Source organism: Colletotrichum lupini, chromosome 4 (genome assembly GCF_023278565.1).
Source record: "Colletotrichum lupini chromosome 4, complete sequence".
In the NCBI taxonomy this organism is placed as follows: Eukaryota; Fungi; Ascomycota; class Sordariomycetes; order Glomerellales; family Glomerellaceae; genus Colletotrichum; species Colletotrichum lupini.
In genome coordinates this window covers 632,026-644,031 of record NC_064677.1, presented here as the reverse complement: position 1 = coordinate 644,031, position 12,006 = coordinate 632,026, and the positions used below count along the sequence as shown (strand labels likewise).

At 48.6% G+C, this 12,006-nt stretch overlaps 4 protein-coding genes across 4 annotated transcripts; 1 reads left to right on the top strand and 3 right to left on the bottom strand.

Moving 5' to 3' along the window:
- Positions 1 to 2,591: 2,591 nt before the first annotated feature.
- On the top strand, positions 2,592 to 3,721 carry CLUP02_07299 (transmembrane alpha-helix domain-containing protein; the record flags this gene model as incomplete). Its single annotated transcript, XM_049286294.1, has 2 exons — positions 2,592 to 3,116; positions 3,176 to 3,721. The coding sequence occupies 2 exons, from the start codon at positions 2,592 to 2,594 to the stop codon at positions 3,719 to 3,721; spliced, it is 1,071 nt and encodes a 356-aa protein (XP_049143437.1).
- Positions 3,722 to 4,521: 800 nt separating this feature from the next.
- Positions 4,522 to 6,691, bottom strand: CLUP02_07298 (major facilitator superfamily transporter; the record flags this gene model as incomplete). Its single annotated transcript, XM_049286293.1, has 3 exons — positions 4,522 to 5,806; positions 6,071 to 6,468; positions 6,524 to 6,691. The coding sequence occupies 3 exons, from the start codon at positions 6,689 to 6,691 to the stop codon at positions 4,522 to 4,524; spliced, it is 1,851 nt and encodes a 616-aa protein (XP_049143436.1).
- Positions 6,692 to 7,160: 469 nt separating this feature from the next.
- On the bottom strand, positions 7,161 to 7,322 carry CLUP02_07297 (uncharacterized protein; the record flags this gene model as incomplete). Its single annotated transcript, XM_049286292.1, has 1 exon — positions 7,161 to 7,322. The coding sequence occupies one exon, from the start codon at positions 7,320 to 7,322 to the stop codon at positions 7,161 to 7,163; it is 162 nt and encodes a 53-aa protein (XP_049143435.1).
- Positions 7,323 to 9,102: 1,780 nt separating this feature from the next.
- On the bottom strand, positions 9,103 to 10,272 carry CLUP02_07296 (uncharacterized protein; the record flags this gene model as incomplete). Its single annotated transcript, XM_049286291.1, has 1 exon — positions 9,103 to 10,272. The coding sequence occupies one exon, from the start codon at positions 10,270 to 10,272 to the stop codon at positions 9,103 to 9,105; it is 1,170 nt and encodes a 389-aa protein (XP_049143434.1).
- Between the last annotated feature and the right edge of the window lie 1,734 nt (positions 10,273 to 12,006).

The window sequence follows — 12,006 nt, the reverse complement described above, 5'->3', positions numbered from 1 at the left end:
ATTAAAGGATATCTCAGAAAGGAAAAAGAAGACAAAAGCACTGCGAAAGCGCCAACAATCTGCTCAAGCCAGCTTGAAAGCAAGCTACAGTGATTGAAGGGATGATTGCCTCTGAGAGTCTTGCTGTGGTCCAAACTTCACAAACGGTTGAGGCCATAGAACTTAACTTAAGAGCTCGCCCACCTGCACGATGAAACCGCGCCAAAGAGAATGACATCAGGCTCGCGACGATGACAAATCTACCTACTGCGTTGAGAGCCCGCGCGCTATTGTGAAGTCAAGTTCCATGACCACAGTGGACATGAGCAATGCAGTCAGCCGGAAGAGCATCCGCTGAAGCTGATGCCAAGTCAATGATTCTGCAAATCCTGGACTCCTCCAGACCGCAAGCGAAGTTGAAAAAATGGGGCAAAAGCGAGGTAGACCGAGCTAGACAGCTTCATTTGAAGCCGCCTTTCATTGCAAGAGTAGAGTTCAATTTTCTTGAAGAGGAAGGACGCCGGCAAGAACACACACCAATCTCCAGGGGCCAAAATCTACTGTCTTGGACTCTAGAACCCTTTTTGTTTGGAAGCCGTGTCTGTCCGATTCCGCCTGGCCACTCCAGGAGGAGCCGATCAGTCGCAAAAGCCTTCCTTCGTCGGATCTGACGAATGCGAGCAGGCCAATGCCGTTGAGCAACCAAGACCTTTGCTTCCCTAATCCACGCTTTACACAAACCCTGGGCCGACAAAGGTACGCAGTCCATTTGCCTCTCCTTCGCAACTGTCTACGCAACGCTTCGTGATAGTGGGAGCGGGATCAATCCCGGGAATAAGCGGCAATGACGGGAAATCATATGAGGAGCTGACATGGCAATAGTACTCGAAAGGTAGTCGAACGGAACTTGGTAGACACAGAAGATAAGAAAGGTTGGAGTAATGAGCCGTCGACATTCGTTGACCTCTCGCGCGAAAGTGAGGTGGACACAAGGAAGGATGATCTTTAGCAGACACAATTAATGATGAGATGCTGCTGAATTTTTTTTTTTTTGAAGCTCAGCACGATCCGGCACAAGTTCATGGAGCTCGCTGGGGCGGCAATAAGCTCAACTCTCGCGTGGTCCTCAACGTGCGGGCAGAACCCAGTAAGATGGCGCACGAGCTTGGCAGGCCTGCGGGATATTGCTGTGCCCTCGGCAACCAAAATGCACGAGCATGCATGTGGCTGTTGGATACCTATCCCTGGGCCCTACGGATAAACATGTTAAGTAAGGAATAGGCCTTCTGATCTTTTTCCTCGTAGCCTCGAGGGTGCAGCACAATTTACGTGATTGACCCCGACGGGATCCCGAGGGGGTATTCCCGTGCCCACAACGTCCTCAATTCTTTGAACTTTGAAGGCCCGTCGGACTTTGGCATCCGAGCAGACTGATCAGCGTCCAAGTTCCGACTGCGGACGGGCGCGGTTGTCGCCCATCTTATCCAATCAAGGCCGGATGTGAAGGATGACGACCCAGCTGGGATATCCCTGGTGCCAGGTTTGCCTTGACGACCATTTCGCGCCCCCAAATAGACAGGGCTGAGTTGCTAGCGCTTACTATCTTATAATTGCGCCCACAAGCGGTTTGGCTCGGTTTCTCGAGCTCCCGCTGCTAAATTTCGAGTGGCGGCTATCGCCCACCTTTGGTTTTCTGGCTACTCTGTGTTTTGTTTCACTTCTTGTCATCAACGGCCGCGTGGCTGACTCTTTCTTAAGGTTATCGGAATTTAGAGTTGGCTTTGACGCCGTGGAGCTTCGACGTAAACTTGGCGCCTCTTGGTGAAATTTCTTTCCCTTTCTCAGTCGCGGTTATCACGAGAACCGCGTCCATCTTTTCTTCTTTTAGTATACAGGATGACGCCCAGGTTTGCCAAGCAAATGCCGGCGCGAGTGGGCCTGCAGGATTTCCGCGAAACAGGGAGAGGACCATCGACCACTATGGAAGCCTGAAAGTCACGCCCATCTTATGCTGTCTCACCGTCCTAAGGGGACTTTGGTGTGAGCTTTTGGTGTGCTTATGTCGCCAGTCTCGATCTTCCTGGACCTGGCCACATTGTTTCGCAGATGCACCGGCAGCGTTGTACCCAACCATTCGTCGGCCAGTAGGAACCTAATTTACCGCTGCAGAGCCACCTCAAGAGACGATGATCCTTCATGAATTGGTTCGTGGCGTCAAGGGGCGGAGTGTCAAATAAGCCAATCCCCAGTCCACCCGTTGACTGGCGTTTCTCTCCCGCTCCTCTCCGCCTGAGATGGTGTAGTCAATCTGACCCCCTGCTGCCTCAAATGCTGATGCCTTTTAATAATGGGGTCGGCACCTCGTCCGGGGCCCCCTGCATGTCTGTATGCATTTCTGCCCTTTTGAATCCTCTTTCTCCCTTTCATCTTTTGTCTCTTGGGTTTTTATTTCTTGATGAGTGATCGTTCGAATATTGGTTGACTTTGACGTTGGGAGCCTCACTCGCCGTCTTGCGAACACTGCATACACGCGGATAGAGCAACAGCCAGTCGACAACGACAATCGAGTCACTGTAGCATTTGCTTACAGAGTCGAGAACGAGACAGCGACAATGTCGGCCGTGACGCTGGACTCGAACGTTTGGTACGCCATCTCAGAGGGGCGTGTAGCGAACGTCTCAACACCACTCAACAACAACCTGCAAGATACCAACAATGGCCTCAGGGTCTTCGGCAAGACAGATGCGGTGTGGCAATTTCAGCCAGTGCCAAACCACACCGGCCGGTATCTCATGAGACTGAGCTCGGCCGGCGTGAGCCAACAGCTTTCCGTGTGCTGGAGCTCGGCGGAGGTGCATCCTAGTGGCACAAGAGGGTGCTTGAGAAAAACGGAGTCGGATGAGACTCAGCAATGGGACGTTACTGAATGGGCAAGCGAACCGGGCACATACAAGTTCACCAATGTTGCAAATGGCACAGGCTATGTGCTCGATGTTCACCCAGGATCCAATCTCTTCATGTCGAGCGAAATTGAGGGCTCCGATAATGTGTCGGCTCGTCAACCTGCTCAGCACTGGATTATGACAAGTTCAAAAGCTGTCAACGATGGTGCCTACTCCACCATCTATTCAGCAGGCGTAAGTCTCTCGTTACTGTCAACGAAGTTATGGACTTCTAGGCTAACCTACAAGCTCAGACTACGCCCGTTAGCACTGGTTCAGCAACAGCCACAGCAACCGGAACAGAATCGGGCGCCGTCACTCCTACAGCTACCAGCGGATCCGCCACCGCAAGCTCCACCGCGGGAGCAGGGTCGTCCTCAGGAGGTCTGTCGTCGGGCGCTGCCGCCGGCATCGGTGTGGGTGTTTCCCTCGGGGCCATCGCGCTCCTAGGTGCTGGCTTCTTCTTCTGGTGGCGTCGCAGAAAGGCCAAGAAGAAGGCAGTCGTTGAGCCGAGCGAACATCACCACGAGCTTGGCCACGATGGCAGCACGGTCGGTGGAAAACACAGCCCCGGTACCATCAACGCCTCGACACTTTCTTCGCCTTCGCCAGCAAACGATTACTACGGCGGACAAGAGTCGAAGGTTCTTGGCCATACACAGCCGCACTCATACGCCGCCGAAGCCAACGCAAATCCAATCTACGAAGCTCCCACCGAGGCCCGGTACGAATTAGACTCGGGACACCACACATCACCCACTGGCCCAGCTCAACTCCCTGACGACCAAGGAAGAAGATAAAAAACAGAACGATGGTATGAAACCGCAATACGATGGAATGGGCGTGGTGGGGACTTGGGCATAAGAGCGTTCTCTTCTTTTTATATACCATTCAGTGCCAGCGGGTCGAGAGGGCTAGACGGCCCATGTGAATATTGAGGGCCAGGCGTTAGGATTCGCTGGACACGCAGATAATGAATTTGAGCCGAGTATTTTACGGCTCTTTTGACGTACGCTCTTCCTTTCCCATCGATGAAAACTTTGAATCAGTTTACCAGGTATTGCTTGTTGTTGCTGGAAGTTGAGACTTGTGATCTTTAGATCATGCTTAAGATAATAGAGACAGCTTCGAATGCGGTGTCTCTTCTCTATCCAGCGGTACATGTGCACATGTACTGTCACTTGAAGGTTCCCAAACCAGAATGAGTAGTAGGAGCGAGCTTCTATCTACTAGCACACCTACTCCTGCTATGACATAGAATTCCCATGAAAATAGGCTGAGGCGCGATCCGATCCGTAGATGACCTCCGAGTGGGGTCACGACCGCCGATCAGCGGCCGGCATCCGCGGTCCCACACGCCGGCAGTCTGATTCGGAGCGAGAATCGCCTTAACATGGCAGCTTCAATATTCATATGTCCAGGCTTTTTGCCATGTGACAATCATATACAGTGTATTTGCTCATGCATATAAAATACATACCAACCTAAATCTTGACTCTAAACATTAAGTCCCCCCCCCCCCCCCCCTTGTCTTATAGGAGCTGAACGCAAATGAAATCAGCGTCCTAGATCCAGGACGTCTTGATTTTCAGGCGAGTTCTTATTCCTTCACCACAATCTGTTCAGATTGAACCGTTCTCACAGTTTCGAACTCGATTGCCTGGCCCTCTTCAGGAGTGGTGGCCCGCTTGCCGCGATTTTGGGCCATCTCTTGACCCATAGCAGACTGGATGTGGTTCGTCATATATGCCGTGGGGTCTTCGATAAACAAAGAGCAGATCAAGGCAATGACGCTGAAGGGAATCGTAATGTAGAAGACGATCTTCAAGGCATGGCCTGCGCCCTCTCGTACGGCCTCTCTCAGGGCATCTTGAATCTCTGGAGTGATGCCCGGAACATTGACCAATGCTAGAGGGTTGCCCAAGTTAAACTCGATTGCCGCAGGAATGATGATACCAAGGTCAGATGGATTCAACCCGTTGCTAATGGCCGCATTGGCGATTTCTTCGCCAGCGAATTCGCGGAACTTTTCTTGAAAGATTGTGTTGAAGATGGCGTTGCCGACGGCGCCACCTCCTGATCTGAAGGTACCCAACAAGCCCATTGCCACTCCCAGGTTTGAGTGCGGAACGTGAAGACTAGCAACAGCATAAGACAAGATAGTGACCCAGACAAACATAGGTACACCAAAAGCAGGGACGAAAGCATATGCAAACTTGTGGTTCGGGTATACAGTCGCAGCACTAGCGCCAATGAACAGTGCCTGGAATGCCATGCCGATGACAAGCTGCCACTTGATGTAGCCAACTTTGTGGGCGATGAGGGGTGCAAGGACACCAGTGAAGCCAATCATCAAGGTGTTGGGCAGTGATAGCGCACCGATCTCAATGCCATCCGTCGTAAACATGTAGAGGAATCCTTGAGGTAGGAGGGCTGACATGGAGTTGAAGTTCATACCCGAGACGAAGAGGACAACAAGGAGGACGGAGTAACGACGGAACATGACAAAGAGCTTCAACGGAAACATCGGATGAGCAGCAACCTTGAAGTCGTACGCAAAGCCGACGGCTAAGACTGCGAAGCCAATGACGATGGGTGCGATGGCGCCGGCGCTATTCCAAGGGTAGGCCGGGGTGCCACCCCATGTCAGGCCGATGAGAGCAATGGCCAGACCGGCCGTGAACAGGAACAGACCAATCCAGTCTACATCCCTGAGTTGCTGCATGCGAGTCTTGTCAAAGTCGCCCCGGGGCCGCGGGGTTGGGTGGTAGGAAAACCAAGTGCCGACGATGGAAATGACCTCAATGATGATGCTTAGGCCGAATATCCATCTCCACGAAGCGTACTTGAAAAACGCATTGCCGAGTAGGACGGAGAGGATGCCCCTGTGAATTCTAAATGTCAGCTACCTTGGCTCTTTCTCGGCAGACGAACACCCCAGGTTTTGATCGATTAGTCGAAGTGCGGGGGTTCCCCACGTTCAGATCTGTGAAGGAGGTGCGGTCGGCAGGGCGCCTGGAGTCGGCACCCAGATATATGTGCCGAGGATTTGGGGTAAGAACAAAGTTCCTTGACTCGGGGAGGCGTTCGAACCATGCGACACGGAACACGGGAAAAGAAGGGTCAGATGCTCAGATGTTCAGACTTACCAGGGAACAGCGATGCCAGATTCCAAGATACCAAGACCAAGAGAACGCCACTTGTTAGGCAACATCTCCGGGACACCTGCGTAGGAGACGAAAACGAAGCCTGTCCCAATGCCGATGAGTGTCTCGGCGGCAATGAGCGTTCCTATATTCTGCGCGGCGACCGCGGCGATGGAGCCGATGACAACTGTGACTTGGCCACCAATGACCAACATTCTCCGGCCGAAAACATCGCTGAGAGGTCCCGCGAGGGAGAAGGAGCATGCTGTCGAAAGAGACCATGCTCCTACAAGCCAAGCCAACTGGTCCTGCCCACCGAGCTCTGTAGCAATTTGCACGACGACGGCGGCAACCGTGAGGAACGCAAGTCCGACACATGGACCGAAGGATAGAGCCATAGACTATGTATGTCAGCCAAGATTCGCCAGAGAAGCTGCAGAGACGCATTGGTCTTACAAAAATTGCAATCCATGTTTTGATGCCAACTTTTGCTTCGGACGGGTTATCCTCAAGTGCTGCGCGGTGAGGATCCTCTTCAAACTCGATGACAGCTTTGGCCTCTTGGGCCATCCGTATCTTCATCTCTCGGTCTCGGCCCATGTTGGATGATTCGTTATATGACATTTTGAAGTTGCGCAAAGAGACTGAACTCTTGAAAATAATGAGAAAAACCGGCTTGCTTCTGTTCAATAGTAGTTCAGAAGCGTGTCGGTTGGAATATTAAAGGTTCATCTCGAAGAAGCCGCGACATGGCACGGGCTATTCATATACAGATTTGGATTCAGAGTATCCGAGCTTTGGTCCGATCGGGGGAACACTTCAGAAGCTTAACAACAAGCAGCAATGCTGATTGAACTTTTGAAGAGACGTCGCCGTGTGATTGGAGTAACGTCGAGTGTGCCATCAAGAAGGGTACGGGACCGGGGTTGATCCCCTTATTTCGATGCAACCTGGGGGGGTTAAGCTGTTGTTGATTAGCGCGACGACGTCGATGTGGGAGGGGAGGGGCCGGCAGATACGACTACTGCAAAACCTCGACTGTTACATGAAAACCTTCTTACAATAAAGTTTCTTGTCGGGGACGGCAGCCGCTCTAGTTGATTGATAGTTTCACTGGGTTTCTTGGTTCGGCTGGAAATGGGATCGTATGGCCTGTATGGTGTTCCATTGGTCGATGTTGCGTTGACAGTTGTCCGCTTTTGATCAAATTCACCATGAAAGTTGGATAGAATTCGACTTCTATGGGCTGTGTCATCCCGTCTCTCCCGAGGTGCAGATTGCGTATTTGCCAGATGAGTGATTAGTTTTCGCTGCCTACATCGTATCGCTGATGTAAGAGGGGAAGTTCTATCAACCACAGACAAGAAAGGTCGCTTCTGTTGACTGATTCAGTCTTTCATATGCCAACGGCAACCTGATTTATGCGAATGTGCTAGGAATTCTGGGAGACAATCTTGTACGGTCTTCTAACATAGTCTTTCGGCAAGGATTTGGCGTAGACCTAGCTGACTGCCGTTGCTGTAAGAAAGTGGACACCTTGGCTTGAAGAAATCTTACTGGGACCAGACTTGCTGATACTCCAACTAGTTTGGCTGTGGAACTAGTATCGGTCGCCAGCACGTTTCAATGAGAATGCGATCTCTGCTTCAAAACTGCCGGGTGCTAAGAAGGCCAAGTCGGTGGAGCTAGAGGTTTGCCAGAAATTGACTTCCGTTGCCAACAACGCATTGAGCAGCTTCATATATTCCCAAAGTCTCGCTCTATCGCTGTATGACATATTTTTGCGGACAAAAAAAAGGCGCCGGTGGTCCTCGGCAGATCTGTCTCTATTTGGCCTATCTGATCACCTCCTTGGCAAACTTGTTGACTGCAAGCACCATGAGCTCGCGTTGTCAGAGATCAAAATGAATGGAGTAACAGAAGAAGTGGTGCAATTACCTTTCCGTAGATACCAATAATGTTATCAGCTGCAGTACTATGGGTACTTGTTGTCGCAGGGGTGGCTGTCCGATTAGGTAGTGTCAGGTGTCCCAGCACATCAGAGCAGCTCCCCAGTTTTGCGGGAGTCTACACGTGTTCTACTGAAGCTTAATTTTCTATAGACACAAAGAAACTGGTCAAATCATATCAAATAGCATTCATCTCAATGCATGCCTTTGGTGTGTGACAAAGGACTCTTGCACTCGAATACGACTACAGGATATTGATAGAGAAGATGACGGAGAAGATATGGCATGTAGCTATTTGCCTCTGGCGGTCTTGAGCCAGACCGGAGAACATAAGACATCATTATATTTTACAGGATCATCAATCAAAGCACCTAGCGATGGCGATGGTGACAAACAAAGGGCAATATAGCTTGTATTGCGCATTCTCCCGAAAATGCGTTACTACTATGCAACGTTAATATTATCGGGCAGGCAGTATGGTGGGGCTGTAAGACGGTCATTATTATGGCAAGAGACGGAAGCTGAGGAAGCGACTCCTCGATGGCCAGGAGGGGGTACTTAATTGCAAAAGGGAGCGAGAATTTCAACATTGGCCTCAGTTTTCGACGGGATGCTTTGAGGTACGCCGGGAGCAGATCCAGCGCTGAGTGCGGCGAGGGTGAGTTAATTCCAGCCAAGCCTTTCTTTTTTGGGATATGAACATGTTCACTCCAAAAGATACTTGTCCATTTACTTTTCTTTGGCTGACTGAGGGTGTACTTCCCAGTGAACCTTTGTTCGGCATCCGGTGATTCACGGCGGTGGAGCAAATTCCATCCGGTCTCCCGGCCCCACTGCACGTCTCGCCCCGCCGGCCGGCCAGGTACCTCGCGCCTTCCTGTTCAGGTGACAGGGCATTTAGTCAAGTGGTAAAGCTGAGCATTGAAGGATTGAATGTTGATTCATATTATTGTAGGGGTCTGGGGTTCGAGACTACTTCTCGTAGAGCCTTTTTTCTTTTGAGCTATTAAGTTACTCTAGCCCGGGTCTTCGACTTGCCTCCAGGCCCGGCCCCGAATAGACACGCCGATTATGTAACGGCCACTTCTACTCATTGAAGTCAACGTAACTCCTCTGCTTCTTCTTGCCAGAAGATCTTGGTGGTATAGATACAGCTGCCAATGCCTTCGGTGGACCCTGGAGAACAGGAGGGCATGCCAACCTCTTCTTCCCTTCCAGTTCAACCGCCTCGATGAAGGTCATAGCCAATGCGTCGTCCTTCAAGATCTTTGATGAGGTTGCCAGATACACCTGCTTGAATTTGTGCCACAGCTTTGCCTCAATAGTGTGCGAGTCTTCCTCCACTGTTGGCCTGGGATAATACGGATCATTGTCCCAGAACCCTCTGACTGCTTTTCCTACTCCTTTGTTGTCCATTGTGATTTCTCCAACCTGATTGAAGTCGAGAAGCCATACATTCACAGCCTTTTGCTGAGATTCAGATCCTTCGCTTGGTTCCCGGGTGGTCTTGACTGATGCCCATTCCGCAGTTCGAGTTCTTGGTTTTGGCGATGAGGCGAGGACGAACTCAACGTCGAACGCATCGTGCTTGGTTTCCCAGTGCATGACTGCCAATGCTTCTGCCATGGGTGCCACATATTGAAGTGGATCGATATTGAGAATCTCCATCTTGTCCAAGGTCATTTCGAAGTTACGCAGCTCGAATCCTCCCTCGACTCTGGTGTTTTGTCGACGCCGGCCCAGGTACAATCGAGCAAGGCAGTTGTTGTTTCTTCGAATAACACGAGCTGCTACTCTCTGCTCCTCAGGACAGAAAACTTCGATGAGGGCTCTGCGAACCTCCATAGGTAGTGCTGGGATTCTCTCAGATATGAGGACTGCCATGTTCCTGCTGATGAGGGTTCGATCATCTGGCAGCTTGCCCGACTCCCTGTGTTCATTATACCACTGGCCAAGCTGTTCAGGTCTGACGAATTCAGCTGGACGGGGGATGGAGACTTGTACGCCCATGTGGAGGCCGGCGGCATAGACTTTCTGATGCGCGACATAGTCGACCAGTAATTCTGGAAACTTTCTCAGCTCTTTTGCCTGTTTGATGACTTGACCTGTGCTCCCAAAATCATAGATGGTAGCGCAGAATCCTTCGCCGATGTGTTCAAGTTCTGCGGTTCGTCGCTCAGTAACCTGGCCTTCTTGCAGTCTCAGAAGTGAATCGGAATCAAGTTGTGTTGAAAGTGACAGGTATGAAGACAACATCTCAACTGCTTCTTGACTTTTGGTGTGACTAATAGTCGCATGTGTCCGTTCATCTTTGCTCTTTGTCGGGCTATCCATGATGGAGTGGTGGATTCGATCAAAGTCAAATGAGAACAGCGGTGGCTAATTTTCGAGGTTGTGAGGTAGAATAATTAATGGAGCTGATGGGCCTGACCTGCCAAATGGTTTTTTTTTGAGAAGGAAGCACTTATTTATATAGTATGTTTGTAAAGAATCGGAGATAGAAATACGTAGCATCAAAGACGTGGCGTTAGCAGTCCTGAGGCAGCTTCGAACCTTGTCTGCAAAGCCCTACATCAAGGTTCTCAAGCAAATGTTCTAGGTATCCTTAGCTAGTTATAAGACAGACAGTCAAGGTTATTATCGGATTAGAAGTCTAATTCGACCGCGGCATACGGCCGACTGCGCAGGGGCTAATTAGGGGCCCTATTTACGATTATCGTAGCTAACCTAACCTATAGTTAGAACCTCCTTTTTATACTTACGTAGATATTTATATAGTTTAATTAATCTCTTCGTTAACTACGGTTCGAACTAACTACCCTATAATAAGGATACTAATACTAATTAGTAATTAAATTCTATTATCGTAGATTAGTAAGGTATCTGATTATATAAAAGAGACGACCTCTTAATACTATACGGGATAGGAGATTTATACTAATTAACCTTACGGAAATAGATAAAAAAGGAGGCGATTCTTAAATACCGTACGGAATTAAGTAATCGTAGCCCTTTATTACTTATAAGAGGTCGACGTTTATTATATTAAACTATATTAATTAATAGAACCGCTTAAATAACTAGCCTTTTACCGTTACCCCTAGTAGCTTTTTTATTAAACGACTTTTCTATAGCCGGCCCATAATTAAAAATTAATTAGTTAAATTAAAAAAAGGAAATACCTACGTAACGACTACTTACCTAATTAATTAGCACGACGAACGAGCTTAATAATATAATATAAAAGAGCACCGTACGATTAAAAAAAGGGATTTTTAAACGTAAATATTCTTATTTAGTAGCGAAGGTAACCCTATAAGAGTTATTAAGCTAAGAAATTTACGGTATATAAAAAAGTCTATTACTATAAGGATCTTATAGGTATAACTTTAAGCCCGCGATCTAAACGACCTCTTTATAGCTCCCTTAACTACCCCCCGGGTATTACTTAAGAATAAAATATAGGAGACGGTTTAATAAAGGAGGAGGGGATTTAAAGGTCTTAATAATATTAAGTTAAGAATATTACGGATTTTAAAAATTAACTTAAAAAAAAGGTAGCTACCCTAAAGTAGTCCTATAACCTCTTATTAAAGTTACTATTAGCCTAAGAAAAGGCTAAAAGGACGAGGATTTAAGGGGAAAAGAAAAAGAATCTTTTAAAAGGCTACTAAAGGGCTTCTTTTTATACTAGCTCCCGGCACGAGATTATTAATTTTAAAAAATTAACTAAGTAATAAAAAGGATTATTAATAAGTAATAATTACCTAATTATAATTAAGCTACGAAAAAGACTACCTAAAAAATATAAAATAGGGTACTAAGAGGCTATAAAAAATAAGATCTTTAAAATATTTAACCCTACTGCGTATAAGTAATAAGTAAGTATTTTTACTTATATAGCTCCTCTATAAGCCGCCCGGCGTCTACTTTTAACTATTCTTATAAAATACCGCCCTAGAAGAGGTAGGTCGGGGAAAGAAGCTATTT